This window comes from Enhydra lutris, unplaced genomic scaffold, assembly GCF_002288905.1.
Source record: "Enhydra lutris kenyoni isolate GAN:26980312 unplaced genomic scaffold, ASM228890v2 scaffoldscaffold56, whole genome shotgun sequence".
Lineage (NCBI taxonomy): Eukaryota > Metazoa > Chordata > Mammalia > Carnivora > Mustelidae > Enhydra > Enhydra lutris.
The window spans coordinates 2714647-2736352 of NW_019154140.1; the positions used below are offsets into that span (position 1 = coordinate 2714647).

At 41.1% G+C, this 21706-nt stretch overlaps 1 protein-coding gene across 1 annotated transcript in view; it reads right to left on the reverse strand.

Moving 5' to 3' along the window:
- The window catches only part of LOC111157931 (ADAM metallopeptidase with thrombospondin type 1 motif 20), a 181166-nt gene extending 164201 nt beyond the window's left edge, over positions 1-16965 (reverse strand). The window contains exons 1-3 of the mRNA XM_022519672.1: positions 16875-16965; positions 15965-16323; positions 3660-3819 (exon numbers count right to left, since the gene is read on the reverse strand). Coding sequence (XP_022375380.1) covers positions 3660-3819; positions 15965-16323; positions 16875-16965 — 610 coding nt within the window. The remainder of the gene's footprint in view (positions 1-3659; positions 3820-15964; positions 16324-16874) is intronic.
- Positions 16966-21706: the final 4741 nt, after the last annotated feature.

Consider the following 21706-nt stretch of genomic DNA (forward strand, 5'->3'; position numbering starts at 1 on the left):
CCCCCAACGGATATGGATTATTTACCATTTAAAGATTTAATCAGCATGTGCATGAAATTTATAAGAATTCTCATATGTTCACAGGAATGTTATCCACATGGATTACACACAGAACAAGCTATACCATCTCAAAGCTGAGGAAAAAGCTTTAAGGAAATTATCTTCAATTTACCCTTTTACGTGCACTATACTTGGCATTCAAATCCTCTGCCGACAATTCAGCTGCTGTGACTCAGTCCCTTGGCCTTCGGTCTCTTCTCCTTCAAATCCAAAATTATCTTAAAAAAAAAATAAAGCTGCCAACTGAGTGATACCTTAAAAAAAATCATAGGATGTCTCAGCTTTAACCCTGTCTCCTCAATGCCTGCAGGATAGCCTACAAAATCCAACAGTCCCTTCAGTTCCGCATCTGTGTGCCTTCAGAGCCCTATCTCCCCTACTTCCCACGCTCTTCACAGCCATCAGGACTCTGAGCATACCCATGCCATCCGCCTCTTCTCTACAGGCCCATTCTAACGTTTATGAATTAAATAATTCCTGATTTGACCTTCAACTGCAGGACCAGACAGCGTAGTGCTTATGTCTGCCAGCACACTCGTCTTCACAGGCACACTAAAACCATTAAAAATCATCCAACTACAAACCCCAGTATGTTTTAGTTTCTGCCCAACAGAGGCCTTGCCCACCTAACAACTTCCTACCACTGCAGTAAAAAAGCCTTTTGCCTACTCCTTTCCCCACACTCCTTTCTGCCTCCTGACCAACCCAGATGCTTCCCCCCATGGCTTGTCATGGGGCATGTCCCCATTGTTTGCAAATTATAAGTAAATGCTTTCAAAGGCAGTTATCTCCATGTCTGTCGCTTTACCATCCTTGATCAAAACAAATCCTGGGTACCTTTTTAATGCAAGTCCCCCTCTATGATCACCCTTTTTATTTTGCTTAGAAAACGCTTAGATAGCCTTCAGGATGGAGATTAAGTGGTTTTAAATATCACCTCTTTGGTAAAAACCCAGAGCAGTTGTTCTCAGCCCCTTGAGCTGCATACAATATTACTTCTAACACAGGGCAGCCTTGGTTGTTTTGTGATTTCTGTTCTTGTGCTCTTTTACACCCACTGGGCTTTGAGAACCTGAATGAAGAGAATCACTCAAGTCTTACCCAGTACAATCCTTTGCACATGTTAGGGACTCAAAGACCAAGAAAGAATAAATTTAGAAAAAACTAGGAAAAGCACAGAAACTTTAAAGCTAGCCAACATCATCTAAAACCCATTGAATGACATTACATTTTCACTCATGTCAAGTCCTGTTTAATAGAACACATGTTTTAGGTTCCTAACCCCATGACACAGAGACGAGAGGGATAGAGTTGCAGTGGAAGAAAGGGAGCAGGGCTTACTGGGTCTGAGAAACACAGACCCGGTCTGTCTATTTTGAAGGATAAGCATTAAAACTATACTTCATATCCAGAAGATTTCTTCATTCCTGTGAACATTTTCAGAGGTTCCCCATTTTAAGGTTTTAGTTTTGTTAGGGTAGATGGTGGTAGTGTTGCGGGGGGTGTGGGGGTTGTTTGCTCATTTTGTGGGTTTTCTCTGTGCTTTGCAATTTCTACTCAATTTTACTTAAACTATGTCTGAGGTCCACCTGGGAGCCTGGTATCCAAAGCAGCCAGGTTTGGTCACCAAATATAATTTGTATGACCTCGGGGCACATGGTGAAATCTGATGTTGAAAACAACCTAATTCATCAAGGCTGAAACTGCTGTGAATGGCAACATTTTAGGGTCATAATGAATTAAGACGATCAACAGAAGTATGGAAAAAAATGATTTTTCCTTTTCCACTTAACCTTTTTGGTCCATATGCTAAATCTTTAAGCCAACCCATCTGGAGAGGTTCCCATGAATGTTCACCTATAGAATATAAGATCCCGCAAGTATTTCTGAATAGTGTGTGAATCAGGGAAGAAAAAGCCTTTGATAACATTTTACTAATTACATTCACAACTCTCCATTTTTACTAACAAAATGATGATTGGCAGCTAATTATTTAGACCATTAATTGATTGTTTTGTGATTAAAGATATGTATGTTAATTATACTTAAAATTGAAGGCACTTTAAGAATTGAAAAGAATGGATACTGCCTTCAATGTTTCAATAATTAAATGTTGTCGAAAAGTAGATTGTGATTAAAAAACAAAATTCTATAGCTTTCTATTTTTTGTGTTTTTTATAATAAATCTTTAGTATAAAAATTTTTTTAAACAAAAAACTCTGGCTTTTCTTGTACCATTCTCCTTCTGATAATGAACACCGAGTGTGAATGCAAAACCCTGCATATCATTATGTGAAACATTTATGCATTCAGAGTGTCTACTTGGTGGTTTTCTTCTTAAGAAGCTAAACAATTCATTAAACAAGCTGCTCCCGAATGGTAGATCAGAACAAGCATAAGCTGCCTTCTGTAGAATTCTATTGTGAAGCTGTACCCATTTGTGTTTTCTTTGAAGCCATAAAAATGAAACCCTTATGCTCATATTAAAAGCATAAGAAAGGCATCTATTATGTCAATAGATTTAAAACACGGCCTTAGACACAGTGAGAACCACTCCAAAATGGCACTCTTATAATAGCAAAGGCTAAGAAGTGCATTCCCAGAGAAAACCTTCAAAGGCCTACATATCATTATATCCCAAAACAGATGGCATTGCAGTGTTTGGAACTATAGTTTATGGACACCTACAATCTCAAATAAATCCTTTCTAATCCCACTCCTTTGTCTAGATTTTATACTTTGATGATAAATGCAGGTGCCTTTCTCCATTCTTCAGAGAATGACAAGGATACGAAGATTCATGTACATACATGGACACAACTCTTACTAGGACTTCAATGCACAAATATTTTACCAGCAACAGATTTATACTCTATAGATACCTAGGATTCCTACCTTCTAATCCATTATAAATCTTTAGTTTGAATTTTGTAGGAAAAAAAAAAATCAAAAATATACATCATGTTGGTAGAAGTATAAACTCATAAAAACCATTTTACAAAACATGGAATTCTCTACTATCTATGTGTATACTTGGGAGAACCTCAAACACAGAGGATGGGGACAAGAAAATTCTCAGCAGCATTGTTTATAATAATGAAAAACTGCAAATAACCCAAAAGTTGATCAACAGGAAAATGGTAGATGAACTGTAATGTACTCAATGCTGCAGAGCAATGAAGAATGAACTTCTGTACACACCAACATAAACCTCAAACACAAGGCTAAGCAAGAGTGAGACAACTATAAAAGGGTTTCTTTACATTTAAAGATGAAAGGATACAAAATTGAACAACGGGTTATTGTGACTTAGCTCATTCAATTATCTAAAATTCTGCTAAGGAAAAGCACACTAGTGTGACTAAACGATTGAAGTAAAAAGTTTAGGATTATTTGCTACAAATCTCATACCGCGTACTTTTTTGGATCTGAATTTAGTTTACAAAATTGCCTACAAACAATAACTTCTAATGGGTCCTCACGGGTCAAGAAAATTTGTTTGAAATATCATACTTAAATATTTAAGGAAAATGTGTCAAATTGTAACTTATGGAAATACTTAATATAATTTTACCAGAAACTTTTACTTCATAGTTTACCTGAAACTTCACAAGGCTTGTGAGATTGCAGAAAATTGCTCTTTAATTCCTGTCTGTATATGAGATGTGGCTTGTTATGATCATCTTCATGTTCGCTCCCATCTGCCTTCATGACAGGTTCTAAGAAATATTCACCGTCATGTGCTTTAAAAGTTCCCATCTGAAAACAAAGAAAATAATTAACTTGGTCACCAAGGGAAAGCATGCAGTGCCACAGGTTAAAGTGAGAACACAGAAGCAGGACCTCCAGAAGTCTGTTCGCTAAATGTCATCCTCTGACTAGACCATTTCCTTTCCATGATTCCTTTCACGCTCCTAGGTATGGAGTCATGAAGCCTAGACAGTGTTCTAATAGAGTTGAGAGGACTGGCATTCCAGGTATAAATAATGGCATAGGTAACAACATTGAAATGGCAAAAAATCTAGCACCTTCTAGTAATAAGAAAGTCTATTTGGTTTGGTCTATATAAGGTGGCAAGTGAGAGACAAAACTTAAGGTTGTCTAGGGTCAGATAAGAGATCTTAAAGGTGATCAATTTAGAATTTGGAAGCAATGAGGAGCCAGTGAGGAGTTTTCACAAAGACCTACCTTCTGAATTCCAGAATCCACTATCTAACTTGCGTTTGAACATCTCCATTTACACAACTAGTAGAATTCTCGACCTGAACACATCCAAAGCCAAACTCTTGATTTTCAGTCCAAACCACCCCATTCTTCAATGGTCCCTATGTCAGTAAATGGCAACAGTATTATTCCAATGGTTCAGGCCAAAAGATCTTAGAGAAATCAAGAATGGGCTCTTGTGCCTACACTAACATCCCCCATTCAGTTCATCTGCAAATCCTGGTGGCTGAACCTTCAAGAAAACTGAAATCCAACCACTTCTGCCAAGTTTTACTACCACATCCATGATCTAACCTCACATTCTGTTTCCTGTGTGAACCAACAACCCTCTAGTCTAGTCTCTATGGAGGAGGAGTCACAGTAATTTCTCAAGTGTAGATCATGTCACTCAAAAAACAAACAAGACTAAGTCATTCAGTAAAAGCCAAAGTCCTTACAATAGTCTATAATGTCCTGAGGTGCTCATCCCTTCCTCCACTGTCCCTCCAAACACACAGGTGACCAACAACTGTGACTTCTCCCACTTCCACCTTAGCTCATTCTAGAGCTCCTGGTGCCTCAGATATTTCTCAGATAGGACAAGGAAATGCCTACCTCAGGACCTCTGCACTTAAACTTCTGCTTCACGCACTTCTCCCCATTGGCTCCTCTGGCACTTACTTCAGGTTTCTGCTCAACATTCATCACTCTATATAAAATGTCACCCCACCTCCTAGATCTGTCCCTTTTACCCAGTTTCATTTTTCTTCAAAGCACTTATCACTACCTCATCTTTGCCTGATGCTCTCCACTAAAATATAAGCTCCATGAGAGCAGAGCTTTTGCCTATACTCTTCTCTGAACGCCTCTCGTGCCTGCCACATACCAGATGTTGGTGTAAAATGTTAAATTAATGAATAAGACTAAGGATCAACTATTTTAAAAAAGATATAAAGGTAGGAAGTTTAATTTAGTAATATTGTGTGTTCTAGATGGTGGCCAAAAAAAAAAAAATACTAGCTGTTCTAAGATAAAGGCTGGAAATTTGAAGAGAGGTAACAGAACCTGATTTATAGTGACAGCAATGACATCTGTTGGAAGTGACAGATGACAAGATGCCAATGTCTGAGGAAAGCAGAAAGGCAGAGACAGTAAGGGAGAATTTATGAGAGATAATTTTCTGGTAAAAATAGGATTTACCAAAATGACTCCAGAAATGTTAAAACTGCAGACAGACCCAATTCCAAGACCACTGACCATGTCTATTTCCATAAACTGTGGTACAGCCATGCAGTAGACTATCCTGCGGTTACAAAGAATAAACATTCCATGTAGTGTATAAAAGACCTCCAATTAATTCTTGGATACTCTTCCAGTGGTCTATGCTCTAGCATATCTAATTCTACCAGTTCCCGTTTTCCAACTATAACTAAAAATCACTTATTTTCAATATATAATGAAATTCTACTTCCTTGTGGCTTCCCGGAAAAAATAATTTCAATTATGCTTACCAGTAACAAAGAGACTATTTTTGAAACCTGAGTAAACGAACCCATGGAAAAATTGCTTTCCACATTTTTAAAAAAGCATCCTGAAGAAGGGAAATGTGATAGTATCTTGGTAAAAGATAGACACAAGGTGACTTATTAACTATCTAAATGCATCTACAAAACTTCTTTGAATACAAAACTACTTTTCCCACGTTATGCTGAAGATCTTGGAAATTTTTATATGCTTTTTGGATTAAGATCTAATAATGAGGGGTTTCTATCATAACACTCCAGTAAGTCTACACAGGGATCAAACTTGAATTCCCACATGGACAGTAAGAAGAGCTCTATCTGAAGTCTATCAGAACTTCCTTTTACACTGTGCTAGAACACTGTAGCCTGCTAAGAATATGGCCTTTATAACTGAAAGACTTTTCTTCAACAAGAACCTTATGTTTTAGAATACTTAGTTCGAGAATAATTTGTCTTCAAAGTGACTCTTCTGTATTTATCAATGAAGAACTTATGTTACTTCCATCATTTTTTCTATAATCTACCCCATTGCAGAGGACTTTCTGTTCAAGAAAAAGTATTATAGCTTTGCCTAAAGGTTCTTAAGGATGCATTTTTCTTTCTTTTTTTTTTTTTTTTTTTAACTTGGAAAGGAACCTGGTAAGAAATTTGAGGACTTAAAACAGGTGGTTCATAGAATTATATTTAGATGATGCCATATTTTTAGCAACCTATCTGCAGAGGGCCACTGCAATTTGATTCATGAGAAATGCCAATCAAATTCCAAACACTTTCTTTTGAGGACTATTAAAAGCAGCAAAACTAGTTTTCACTTGGGAAAGGGTTTCCCAGTTATTGGAGCAATGATCTATTTGCCGAGCTGTACTGAAAGGCAGTAAGTGATTATACATACAACTGGTTCCAATTTATTCTCATAAGTCAAAATTTTTATGTTTTGAGTATTTTTATATATGTAATTGTTTTTCCAAAATGTGACTTCATATTGTGGCATTTATACATACTTTTTTCCAAATACATGGCAAACACATGTACTATAACCACAACCAATAATGTACTCAGATTTCATTAGAGTAAAAACAAGTAAAATATATAAACTGTTTGGATACTTTTCGCAAATCATTGACAGTTATCACATTAATATTGGCAACTACAGAACATTAAAAAATAATGTCTGAGTGAAGCAATTAGAGCCTCTACTGAGAATTTTAGTAACAAATTGCTCTCAACAATTAATAAAATTGGATTTTAATTTCAGGGGTGGATCACCAGTAGTTAAGTATTTCAGTCTTCATGGTGGTAGTTATTCATTAGTCATATACTGAGAATCAGTTTAATCTTATTTATAATAGGAACCTGAACAGGAGTCCTGTATTTGCACTTACAGAAACTTGGGCCAGTCACTTCACATTGGATTCTCAATTCCATGACTTGCAGAACAAAATAGAAATAAATCCACCCAATTTCTTGAGAAAGGCAATATGTTAAAATGTCAATGATTTTGAAATGGGATGAAAAATTCTCCCCCAAAAACACAGAGGTGACAACCACGCTTTTCCCCCTACGCAGACTGTGATTATTATGTAATGAAAGATCATGAAGAGGAATGCAGAGTCATTTTTCTTTGGGATTTTCCATTTGATGCAGAAGGTTTTTCTCCCAGACAGTTCGTTATAACACCACTGATCAAGCCTAGGAAATAGCATATTACACATAAGCACGCACTGAATGAATCAACAGTATGAAGAAAATCTAGTTGTTTCCACAAGCCTGAAGTAGAAAATTTTAAGGTTTTCAAGAAGAGGAGTCTTTTCCTCTAGCAGCATTCCTTATTCCCCTATCCATGGGACAACTCCGGATCTCTAGTAGGAAAGTGAGAGGAGGTAATAAAGAGAAAATGCACTGCCTATACTTCCCCACCACCATTCCCCACCCCCAGAAGAGACAACTCTCACCAATCTTTGCTCATAAGGATCAGGAAAAGGACTGTGAAGTCATCCACCTAAGCCATAGGTAGCCAAGGGAGTCTGATGCTAGTGTCCCAGCAACATCAATAACAAGGAATAAATTCTGTAATATTTCTCTTTCGTGAAGGCAGACAGGTGTTTTTGAAGCTATAAGAACTTACTAAAAGTGGAGAGAATGGTCAACATTCTTGGGGACCTAGGGAGTGGTTCTCAGGACAGTCTCTCCCGATTTCCTTTTTTTAAGATTTTATTTATTTGACAGAGATCACAAGAAGGCAGAGAGGCAGGTGGCAGGGGGTGGTGGAGGGTGGGGGAAAGCAAGCTCCCTGCTGAGCAGAGAGCCCAATGTGGGGCTCGATCCCAGGACCCTGGGATCATGACCTGAGCCAAAGGCAGAGGCTTTAACCCACTGAGCCACCCAGGCGCCCCCTCTCCTGATTTCTTACTGAAATATCTGGAGACATAAAACCTAAGATCATTATAACAATTAAGAACTTGAAAGAAATCATTCAGAACGGTTTTGTAGGTGCATAATGGAAATATTTTCATGATCAATTGCTGAAATACTCTAAGTCAAGGTTACCTGAAAATATGTAGCAGCTAGAAGGACATGTGCCATACACCTGCCAGACCATGTCATATTTACAGCATGGTTTTTAGTCTCTTACAATTTACAATTAACATACGTACTCTTTGATTATTTAGGCAAATATTCTTCATTTTCATGTCTCCCATTGTATTTTTCCCTAAAGTTCAGCATATACTGTGGTTTTGTTCTACTTTAGTACAGCCAGACTTCTACTGAGCTTATCGGTGAGGTGAGAATCCACTATTTTATTTTGCAGTAGGAGATTCTTAGCATTCATATTTAATATAAATGCCTTTTAGACTTTGGCATCTGCTGCAGAAAACGAACTTGAAGCAATTAAGAAAACTCAATCTGCCATCAGAAGTCAACAAAGTTTTTGAGATATTAAGTTGTCAAAGAAACCATAGGCCTAAAGAAGCCTTCACTGCTTTAGTTGTAACATAATCCATAGACCCTCAGTTACCTCAGCATTCCTGAAAACTGTCCCCATCCCCACTGCCGGAGAGCATCCTCCCAGAAGCTTAGATGAAGCCATGGAGGAGGATGGGCTAGACTCTCCCAGAGAGCAGAACCAGAGGCCTTGGTGACTGGACTTCCCAGAAAGAGGAATCAAGGAAGGGAATCAAGGAACGCTCTTGCAAAGCAGTAGGTCTCCACAGCCCCTCTGCAGAAGAGGTCCAAGGTTGCTATAAATCAGTTACTAAGAGATGCCTCTTTTCATAGGAAGTTTAAGGTTAGGGTTGCAGTCATGTTGTATATAGGGCTGGGGACAAAGACAGTGCCTCTGTGAGGTTGTCTCCTCGGAGACAAGAGGACTATGATGTGTGGGAAGAGAACAAATGGACATTCATAAATTAAAGGGCAGCCTGTCATATAGACTGGTGGTGAACAACACTATCTATTCTCTCTTCTTCCTGGTCGTATCACTTTCGCCTCATTTTCCAGCCTTTTGCATCTGGGTAGAACCAGGCCTCAGTATAATGTAAATAGAAGTAGTGTGTCACTTTTCGACTAAGGTAGTCAAGAGCCAGCATAACTTCATGCTGTTACTGTGGTAATAAAGCATTCATGTAGCTCATGAATATTCAAATGCTCTTATAATGACATTACTGTACCACCAGTATCTAACAGTGACTAGGATATAATAAATGCTTTCTAAGTATTTGTTGGAAAATAATCCTTCTTCCCCTGAAGAGTAGTATGAATTGACCAGCTTAAGTATATTTTATAGAAAACAGGAAGTATGAGCCAAACAATAAAGCTTTAGATAACAAGGTGCAATATAACCCCATATGAATGACACTACTTGGATATCTAAGATTTAACCTATGCACAACTTTTTAAAGTATACCCAAGTATTTCAACTGAAATTGCTAAAATAATTTTCTTACATTGCATGACTGATGTAAAGAACTAGTCTAATTACTTAGCCCATTAAAAGCTGCTTTAGCTCATTCATCCATGTATCAAGCATTTCCATGTTCTGTATTGGGTGTTACAATTATCCCCACACTTAAAATCTATAAATAAGATATAAGTATGAACAGCCACAATTCAATATATGATGTATAAGGAATTGTCCAGTAGTGGAACAAAGGCAGGCCTGGTCAGCTCTATTTAGAGAAGATCAGGGAAAAAGGACAGGCTTAAAATTCATCTGAAAGATGAGGAGGGTTTTTTTGTTTGTTTTTTTTTTAAAGATTTTATTTATTTATTTGACAGAGGGAGAAAGAGCACAAGTAGGCAGAGAGGCAGGCCAAGGGAGATGGGGAAGCAGGCTCCCCAATGAGCAGGGAGCCCGATGCGGGACTCGATCCCAGGACCCTGGGATCATGACCTGAGCTGAAAGCAGACGCTTAACCGACTGAGCCACCCAGGCGCCCTGAATGATGAAGAGTTTAAGAGAAAGGACATTCTAGACAAAGCAAATATAAATCCAAAGTATTATAATATATAAGCCTATTCTGGAACCAAACACATGTTTCTAGAATTAGCTCTTACTTGCCACCTGTTCTGTCATTATCTTTCTTGGTTAATGGTCACAGGATCACACAATCATTTAAGTAAAAAATCATTTTGATCTGCTTTTAGGGTCCAAAATTCTAATGCGCCTTCTACAAGGCTTCTACGAGGCTGTTCAACTCCTGACATGTTGAGTTATTTGTGTAGGCCTGGCTGTTCTATGCACTAGGGAAAGTTTAGCAACATCCGTTTCCTCTAGCTGGTATATGCTAAGAGCATCCACCACACCCACCCCCAATTGTGATCGCCAAAATGGTCTCCAAATACCACCAAGAATCCCAAGGGACAATACCGTCACCAGTTGAGAACCTCTGGTCTACAGCAGCATAGCTTCCATAGGCACCCACTCTCCCCCTTCACTGCTGCAACCACTTTACTTCAAAGGCCTCTTCTTCCCTTCCCATGGTACACTAAAAGAGTGGTCCTTCCAGTGACTCTCAGCCTTCCCTACTCCCTTCACAGTACTGCATTAGGGGAGGCCCCTCCCAGCTCAAGCCTTGCTCTTTCACAGTGAGTCCAGGCCTTAATGTGAGGTCTGCCTTACCCTCCCCTCCCAATCCCCTCCCTTTTCCAGCTGCACAGGGCCATAAGGAACCCCCGACTTCCCATATCCACATGGAGTCATCCTTAAAAGTGCAGTTGAGAGTCCTACTTCCAGCACAGGTCTCGATGCCCTTACTCCTTCCTCAAAGTTCACACAGCACTTTCTATATTCCTCCTAACAGCATCAAACAGACTTCAAAGGTCTGTGGGCTTGGTGTCAGTATATGGTGGTCTTGAGAATGCTAAGCATAACTGGCCAAGGACCCCAACTATCAGGGTTTGAAATCCATCACTGTTTGCAGCCCAGCCAGCTCACTCTCAAGTGCTACTCCCATTTAGTAGTGGAGTGTGACAATACTAAGGGTATACTCATCCTTAGGCAGGAGACTCTTCTCCCAGCCCAATTTGGCTTGGGGCGAGCATTACTGAACCTTGCTTAGACTCCCCAGCAGCCTTGGATGCCTCTACCCAACATTCTCGTCCTCCCGGTTTCAAATTTCACCACTCTATTTTCTCTGTCATGGGCACTTCTCTTAAATAAAATGCTTGTACACACAACCCCCTCTTGTCATCTGCTTCTTGGAGGACCTAGACTAACACCAGAATTTTAAGAAACATAAGAAATTCTTCCTTGTATTGGAGTACTTGGTGGAGTAGATGAATAACTGAGGTCCTTATGACTTTTTCCCACAAACAGTTATGAATCCGAATGGCATATGTAATGACCTGGGGCTGTGCTAGTTGTGGGCAAATAGGAAGTTTAGAAATTTTTCCTACAGCAGACAAAAACCAGTAAAGAGACAGATAGGAAATAACCGTATGGCAACTGAATAAGAAGTCACTAAACCAATTCAGTAATCAGAGCATCAGTGCCTGACATGCTGCAGAATGGTTATGAGAAACTTCAAAAAAGTACACAGCACCATTCCAAGTGACTGCATGAGAACACTGTATTAGCCAGATGCAATGTCTGGTTTTATGACATCTGGAAACGGTTTTGTTCAACCAAAAAGACTGCATTGCTTTAAATCCCACCAAGAAATAGTGAAGTTAACAGTCTAGGCAGTTGGGTTAGTCCCTGAGGGCCTTTGGAAGAAGAGAACCCACTGGGTAATAGAAGGCGGCGGCTAGTGGGCACTGCTGGGAAAAGCCTCTAATTTATACATGCCACCCTGACAAGTATACACCCAAAATTCAGCTCATAAAAATACTGACCTCTACATTGACAACAGTGCTAACATTATGAGAAGATAGAGAAAAGGACCATGAAAACAAAGCTTAAAGTTGGAAATAGAGGTATTAAGGCCTGATAACTATACATTCTGTGAGAGTTGAAGCAATGGACTAAAAAAGTTAGGACTTACAGGTAACTTTAGGATTCAGTTCCAATTTCACATCTACTATAGATTTTAAAAATGAATAAATCTGTTTAGACATGTTGGAATTATGTTATACTTATGAGAAATTAAACAGAAAAGCAGAAGTTATACACATATGAAATAAGATTTCTGGCAGATCCTTAGCCCCTTCTGGTTCTTGGGCCCAAAACACTGAAAGCTACTAATCAAAGAATCAAAGTTCAGTGATTTAGTGAAATATGTAAATACCAAGACTTCTAAGAATGGGAAAAAAAAACTATATAGAAATTAAAGTTTGCACACTTAGGGTTAAAGAAACACTAGCATTCCACTAAATCCAATTGATGTTGAGTGTCAATTTTTTTTAAATGGTTGCATAGAGATATTTCAAAAACGTTTTGGTTTTCATTCCCTTCCTCTAACATAGACATTCCTCAGTAGCCACCAGAGAGAGGGCAGATGCTACCTAAAGTGGAAGGTGGAAGAGGAACTGATCAACTAAACAAGATGTAGAAGGGGAACTTCATGCATTTACAGAAGAAAAGGGGCACAGGAGACATAAGAAACAGATGCCAAGATGTCCATGAGCCAACTTCTCCACTGAGGATGAAGATCCTAGAGGCAGAAGACATGCTAGTTTAAGGGAACTGCCAAGAGAAGTGCTTCAGCATGCTAAGTGGGATTCAGGGAAGGGACCCTCTGAAAGGGACCCCCACAAAGTTAGAGGTGTGGCAGAATGTGGTCAAGGGAAGAACTAAGTCCCCCTTGACTTTCAAATACCACAGAGGGTTTCAGATCCTTAGAGGGTTCTGGAAGGTTACAACAGCATCTCTACACCACCTTGCATGGTGAAGGTAGTGCAGCAGAAGCAAAGTAACTAATAATGGCTGCACAACACAGCAGCAGCCAGATCACATAAGTGGTGTAGCCAGACCTCGCAGGGAGAGGCAGCACTGGTGAGAGCCCAGGACAGATGTCCAGGAGCCTCAACTGAGCAAAGGGGGCCACAAGTTCTCAGGCCTAGAATTCAGCTAGAGCAACTGAAGGATCATCACTCTACCTTCCTCCCAAACAATGACCTCAGGACAAACACCATGGCTTGCTAGGGGATCAGTTTTCATCAGTAGTCAATGTATGCTTGAATCTAGCAATGTAGGGGACAATAAATATTAACAGGAAAAAAAAAAGAGGAATCACATCCTCATTTCAATATATTCAGGAAAAGTAAGTACAATTATATGCATTTATAATTAAAAGCAAACTTTGAGCAGGAAAAAGAAACTAGGAAAAAAGAGCTACTCTAAATTTTAAGTTTGGCTCTAACAGTCCTTCAGTAAACGTCAGTCTTCATGTTAAATGGACTGGCAGAGGTCAAAGTTAGATCACGGTCACATACACAAAGTCAAACATCAGTCCCAGAGGCAAGAAAGAGCAGGGCTAGAAGATTAGCAGTAGTAACTTCACAGGCATTATATCAAAGTTGATCTACAAACAAGCCAGCTGGTCCAGGTTGTTAATACAATTTTATCCAAATCTAAAGACTAATCTGAGACTGAGAAGAAATGCATATAATGACAAATGGACTGCAGAACCTACCAGAGGTTCAGCTATTTGAGGACACCATTATTCTAAAGGAAGTTAATGATTGATTCGGTAGACAGAAGATACACAGTTATAAACATATAGCTAATATCAGTGCTGGTGGAAATATCAAAAGTGAGAAAGTCAAAGAAACGTCACTAATCTCATTAGTAATTTAGACTTCTGATTGGCCATGATCACACCACTAAAAGATACTTAGATTTGCTGTATTACTGGAAATGTTCTATCTCTACGATGACAGATGTCCTCAATGCAGCCTTACAAAGAAATTAAAACACATAGGTATAAAATAAATTTTCAAAATGTTCAGTCTGATAAGGGCAACAAATCTTTCAAAAGCAAAGTGCATACATGAGTCAGATTAATAATGCATACCTTAGACAACCATATCCAAATTGTCACAGTAACAGGTGAGGATAAACTCCAGTCAAGACCTAAAAACATTTCCAACTGTTTCTTGATTTCAAAAAGGGGTCACTGAATAATTTGACCTACACCAGCAGTATGCATCAACATGAGTAGAAATATCACTAATAATGCTTTCCATCTGGAGTGTTTTTCCATGCCATGAAATACTAAATCAAGAAAACATTAACCATGACAAATTGTGGTAGTAAATCTAGATTTTTCCAGACGAGCTAATCATTCTGAAAGGTTCTAGAAAAGAATATTTTTCTTTCCTTTGATATAAGTGACTGTGTAAATACTAGTGTTTCTGCCATTCTGGTGTTGCAGGCTTTCTACATGTAACACAGCAGAAAGGAAGGAAATTGTTCAAGGCATTCCATGTAACTATAGCTCAAAGTAGCATGAAAAAAAGAGCAAGGAGACCTTCCAAATGTATTGAGTAACTCACACCCAGGAAGACCTCCTACATCAATTAACCTAAGAAGCATTGCATTTGAATGTTAGAACCCAGTAACCAAATTCCTAGTTGTTTCTTCTTGAACAGGTCCTTAATCAGGAGTTAAGGAAGTATCTATTTTAACTATTAAAACCGGGGGTTTCATAATCTTGGATGGCAAAGTGTTAGACCTATTTTCACTAACTTCTAATACTTAAGATTTCCTTTAATTACTACTGTAGGTAAAAAACCAGACATTGTGACTTTGTTACCAGTAAGACACCTTTGTATCAGAGTTGACATAGCTATCTGGAGAGTTTATACTCATTATCACTACCACAGTAAATAGACCCCTCCCCAACAGATCACTTAGTGCATTAATGAAGAGTATAATGAAACCTTCAGTTGTAGTATTTGTAACATTTTGATTACAGTTAGTCCTTAACAGGAAGCAAATTAACATTTTACACATTTAAAGTATGTTGAGAAATGTCTTAAGTTTCCCCAGACTGAAGAAGTTTATGGTTAAGGAGGGAAAAAAAGGTTAGAACCTCTGCCTTCAAGGGAGATGAACAAAACACAAAGAACCCACTATTTTATTTCATTTCCTCTCTCCACAATAAGGTCCCCACCACCACCCCTACACAAAATCTCCATTTTTTACTCCTGTCACTCCAATGAACATTTCTCACTTGCTGGCACCAGGTCCTCACAGATACCGTCAGATATAGTGCCTTTTGAACAGGGGCCGATTCAGTCTCTGTGGCCATCCCCATACTATCAAGAAAGCCAGCTTTTTCCTTTTGAGATTTTCGTTTTACGTATATTCATTTACTTCTAAATTCAAGGAACAGATTTAATTCCGGGGAGTCTGCTTAAGTGGTCAGGAGTTGGTATTTCAGTGAAGTCAACTGACCTCCTGTTGAAAAAGACACTTCACGTGTGGCACAGGCCGCATAGGACCACTCCCTGATTCACTCGCTCAAGATCTGACATTTTCAGGAGTCTCCCTACCTTTGCACAGAGGGGTCAGTTTTGCAGCAGGTAGACTACGGATCCTCCAAACCCCTCTCCCCAAGAGTAGAGTAGCCTCCAGCTTGGGTTGATGGAGGTATTAATCCCTCTGATAACCCCACCCCAGCCCCATCTTTGGGGTCACCAACCATCAACTTAGAAAAACCCAACTGACCAACTCCGTTAACAAAGCCTGTAACTGGATCCCAGGAAAAAATGCCGAGGGGCCCGAGGGCACTTACCAGTCCTCCACAGAGGCTGAAGACCGCTGTGTGATCCTCCCGAGCATTGACCTGGCCTCGATAGAAGCAGTGACGGAGATCCGGAGGCACCACGCCGCGCTCCGCCCCGCGCGCCGGGGCTCCCAGGTGCACCTCGGTGTAGCCAGCGGCCAGGAAAGCCGCGTCCGCGCTCAGGTTCAGCTGGAAGAGCTGCCCAAAGGCGCTGATCCGGTAGTGGGTCCTGAAAGGCGCGGGCTCCAGAGCCTCCGAGCTGCGCTTCCTCCGGCTGAAGTGGTGGCTCTGAGGGAACACTTCGCCAAACTCGTTGACCCGCGCGGGGGTCACCACTTCGTAGGAGACCAGCGTCCTTACCAGGGCTTCTACAACCAGAAAAACATGGCCACTGAGCTCCCCCTACGCGTTTCCAACTCCACGACCCCCAACTTCAACCAAACGCCCCAGGTCCCAATATACCCGGAGGCACGACGAATGCACACAAGCTGGCGAGAGCGCGCGCACACACATACACACACACGTGCTCTGCTTTCCCACATCCCGGACTTACTCCAACCTTCCCAAGCAAAGACGCTGAACACGCACGGCCCAGAACAAGCCACCTCCTTCTCCCAAACCTCTTTGCTTCCCAGCCGCCAACTGGTGCGGTCCTGGCGCACGCGCCTCTCTGCCCCCACGCGCCCCCACCGCGTGGTCCGGCGAGCCAGACCAGACCCGGCGCGCGCGATTCCTCGAAACCCGGCGCAGCTGCAACCTCTCGGGATGCCTGGGGCCGGCTGATCCCGGAGTCCCGCAAGCCCCTGCAGGACCAGGATCCTCACAACCGGGCTGAGTCACCCACCCCACTCCGCCCGCCTGTCCCACCCGGGCTCCTCGCCCCCACCTCGCTGCTGGAGGCGTCCCGCAGGGACCCTACCTTGCCTGGGGTGGAAGTGAATTTCCCAAGACCTGGTGATGAAGAGCGAGAGCTGGTAGAGCAGCCCCGTCAGCCACTTGGCCACCCGCATGGTTCCACCCGGGGGATCCCAACCGGGGAGGCCAACCCGAGCCGCCGGCCGCCCAGCCCGGCTTCCCCGCGCTCCGCAGCCTCTCCTCCCTCTCGCCCGCAGTGCTCTGCGCCGGCCGCCGCGGCGCCTCAGCAGCCTGCGGAGCAGCAGTCCCGGCCCCGGGCCGGACTGTCTCGCCACACCGCCAGCCTCCGCTCCCTGAGCAGCTGCTTCATCGCACTGCAGCCCCACAGCTCCCGGCTCGCTCTCGGCAGCCTCGCTCCGCTTCCTGCGCCCGCACTGTCCTCAGACGCCTTCTCCCTAAGTCCGGATCAACGCGAAGAAGCAACACAACCTAGCAGGAACGGTGCCAATATAGCCACCCCAGGCCGGGCGAACGCGGGGGAGAGCCCGCCTCTAGGGGCCGCACCCGGCCAATCAGCAGGAGGCGCGGCCCGGGCTCGCCCTCCCGCGTGCAGCCCGCCCCCAACTCCGAGGAGTGCGGTCCCCGCGGGCTCCAGCGCTGGGAGAGCAGCGTGGTGTGTCTAGTCCGAGGGCCAGCTGGACATCATTCCGGGACCTGGAAAACCCAAGACTGCTACAAGCTGTGCGAGGTCGAGGTCCAGACAGGTGATAGATGTGTGAGGTTTTTAGTTCTTACAATGAAATGAAAAGCATCAGCTGGAAAGTTTCTGTTATTTATGTTTCACGGTAATTTTAGACTTCTCAATCAAGCAAGATAAAATAAGCTACAGCGGGAAGTTTCTGTAGGCAGGGGATGACTCCAGTGAAGCTGAATGACCAGGTCTCATTGGCGAGGGCCCCTGTGTGTTCTAGGAGTTGCTGGGAGATTAGGAGCATTGTAGGTTGTAGTCAAGCAAGCACTTCTGGGGCTGAATTTCTAAGGAAATTCGAGGTGAAAAGGATCTCAGTCTCCACGGTCCCGTATTTGTGATTTTTTTTCCCTTCCAATATTCATCCTTGTACTTATTTTCGTATAAAGGGACCCCCAAATTATAGAAAGTCAAGCACCACAAAACTTGTATCTGCATGTCATTTCGTAAGACTTTCTGCTGGCAGTTTTGCGGTATTAATTGTCCTCTCTTTATGATATCCAAATGACCCCATGTATCCACAATTCTCTACGTCATCCTCAACAATGATTGTAGCGCTGGGTCCCGTTGTGTCACCTGGTGTCTGTTAAATTCTATAAACCTCAGTAGCAGCAGAAAGCAGTTGTCATTCCAGAACTACTTTCTCATTTCTCAAATTCACCTGTTTGATTTGCAGGATCCATATTGCTTCTCTCTGTCACCTGTATGAAAACAAAGGACGAGGAAGGGGTCAGATTGTCTTGAAATCCAACCAAGGGGGAGAAAAACTGAAAGAAAAAGTAAAGGAATATACGGGTAAATCGTCATAAACACAAAGGAATAGACTCTCAATCTAGTTCCTGACTGCCCTTCCTCCTCTGAATTCTAAACAATAAAAATTCTGTTCGCTTTGAATTGACCTCTCATGGCATGCCTCCTTACTTTTGTATCGTACATTTGGTTCAGTTGTTGTTCACCATGGATGTGAACAAATCTTGTTTGAGGAAGGAGAGTTTAATTTTACTTTTAGAAATTACCCAGCTCTGTGATGGTAATTCTTCCACAATCAGTCCTCTTCTTTTGTACCCCTTCCTCACAAGTGTCGTTTCACCCATCACAGAATTATAGGTATCTAATTTCCCCCCTTAGTTAACCTTACTGTTCCTCTAAACAAAATGAAAACAGACCTTACCCACACCTGTCTATTTAGTGGTTATCTTGAGTACATTGTAATTTAGAGTCATTTTAATTACATTGCAGCTCTAAATGTATCTTTACACCAAGAGCCATGCCTTCCTTCATAAAAATAACAGAAAATAGAACTGCACCTGTGTAACTGGCTATCTACACAATGAAGGCAAAATAAATACTTCATTTCTGTTACTATTTGTCACTCAAAGTAGTTTTTGCAGTGGAATATTTGATTTTCAGCCTGTTCTAGTTTTTTTGGAAATTCTGTTTTAAAAATAGGACTGTTTCACCTTTTATTAAAGAAATGGGAAGCTGTATGAGGTGCCTATTCTATGGTATTATAATTTTTTTATTTTATTTATTTGACACACACACAGAGAGAGAGAGAGAGAGCACAAGTAGGCAGAGAGAGGGGGGGAAGCAGGCTCCCTGCAAAGCAGAGAGCCGGATGCGGGGCAAGATCCCAGGACCCTAGGATCATGACCTGAGCTGAAGGCAGAGGCTTTAACCCACTGAGCCACCCAGGTGCCCTGGTATTATAATCTTTACTATGCTCAGTCAAGAGTATTATTTCTCTCATTTTGTGTTAATTGTTACATTAAGATAGATAAATGTTACATTTTCATATAGTATCTAAGTAATTGAGCTGGGTTTCCACAAATCATTTCTGGTTTCAATGCCTTTTCAGTATATTAGGCTTAACTCTTATGATATTCATATTGTCTCTCTTCCTTCCCCCTTCTCTGCCAATGAAAATGCCATGAGTCAACTAATCTATGCCTTTTCAATCACACAATTTCCTCACATTGATAATTATAGCTACCACTTACGGAATTTCTTTGACATGTAGGTACTATACAAAGGACTTTAGAAAGATTGCCTTGTTTAATTTACACATTCCCTCCACAGAACTGAGAAATTAAGTAATTTACCCAGATCATATATCAGGTTAGACTCAAATCCCCCTGGTTTCAGATTCCATACTTTTTATAAGAAAATTATACTTTTCATACCAGCTCAATTCTGATGTATTGCAGTTGTAACCAGCAACTCAGAAAATGAAAGCCATAGTTACATTAAATGTAATTTTGTTTGATTTGTAATTGTGACAATCATCATTATGAATATAAGCTATGCTGTGAGGTTGGCACAGTGTAGAGAAAATATTTTCAATCTTGCAAAGCAGGAATATTCTCACTATAAGCAAGATAGATCTTGTTTTTATAACTAATTCTACCACAACCATCTGTGTAAAGTTCAACAATTTACCTAAACTCTATAAACCAATTGTAAAATAGAGGTAAAAATAGTAATCTCATGCAACTGTTATGGTGATTAAAAGAGATAATACAGGTTACACACTTGGCATATTCATGCTGATTATGATTTTTATTACATTATAATATGGGACTGATGTTCATACCAAAAGGAACAGCTAATTGAATAGAAACTGCCTTTCTAATACTGGTAGGTTGGAAGTAGGTAATCAGTCTTCACTGTGTACCTGAGACTGGGAGTTTCCTGAGAAGCAAGACTTTCCGTGCTAAAACTTGGGAAGTCCTGGGCAAACTGGGATGAACTGGTCACACAAGTTTAGGTTTTTTTCAACAGAAGCAGTTTTGGAGCCAGGTGGGTCTTTGTTATGGGGGGAGGGGAGCTGCCCTATTCAATATAGAATGTTTAGCAGCATCCCTGGTGTCTACTCACTCAGTGCCAATAGTCCCCCACCCCTGTTGTGACAACCTCAAACATTTCCAGACATTGTCAAATGTCCCCTGGGAGCAAAATTGGCCCCACTTGAGAACCACTGACCTAATAGGGGGATAGAATTGGAAAATGAGGGGCGCCTGGGTGGCTCAGTGGGTTAGGCCGCTGCCTTCGGCTCGGGTCATGATCTCCGGGTCCTGGGATCGAGTCCCGCATCGGGCTCTCTGCTCAGCAGGGAGCCTGCTTCCCTCTCTCTCTCTCTGCCTGCCTCTCCGTCTACTTGTGATCTCTCTCTGTCAAATAAATAAATAAAATCTTAAAAAAAAAAAAAAGAATTGGAAAATGATAAATGCACAGTAGTGGGTTTAGCAGGAAATCCCACAGATGCTGCTCCATTCTTAATTACAAATGGCCGGTTGCTAAGTAGAAACGCTATATATTGTATCAGGTATGGGAAGTTATCCATCATTATAATTAAAACAGTAAAAGCTGTGGTCATTATGTCAATTTTTTTTAAAGATTTTATTTATTTGACAGAGAGAGAGATCACAAGTAGGCAGGGAGGCAGAGAGAGGGGGGAAGCAGGCTCCCTGTTGAGCAGAGAGCCCTATGCGGGGCTCGATCCCAGGCCTCTGAGACCACGACCAGAGCCAAAAGCAGAGGCTTAACCCACTGAGCGACCCAGGGGCCCTCATTATGTCAATTTTTAAAGGATTGTTATTTCCAGGTATGCAGAGAAGAATCAAGCTCCTCTGCCCAAGCAATTATTATACTCTGTTCTAATTTTTTATGTACTCGTCTGCGTTCAACACCAGATTGTAAAGGTCATGTGAGGAGAGACCACAGACAAGCTGTTTGAGGCAGTATCCCCAGCACTAAATGTGTCCTCTTAGAATAGAAAAAAAGTTATTATTCATTACATAAATAAGTACTAATACTAAAATTTATATAACCTAAAAGAATAGGCAAAGTACCAGACAATCTTACCGTCTGCTTTTAATTAGGATATTTTTACCATTTAAATTTAATATAATAATTAACATATTTATATTTAAGTCTGTCATCCTGCTATTTATTTTCTAATTGTTCTATTCTTCTTTTTTCTGCCTTCTTTTGGATTAACTAAATGTGTTCTATCATCTCAATCTGTGTTAGCTATAACTCTTTCCTTATTAGGTGGTTAATCTAGGATTTATAACATACATCTTTAACTCATCTCTGACTACCTTCTAGTATGCAAATTCAATTCCATCCCTCCCAACTTTGGTGCT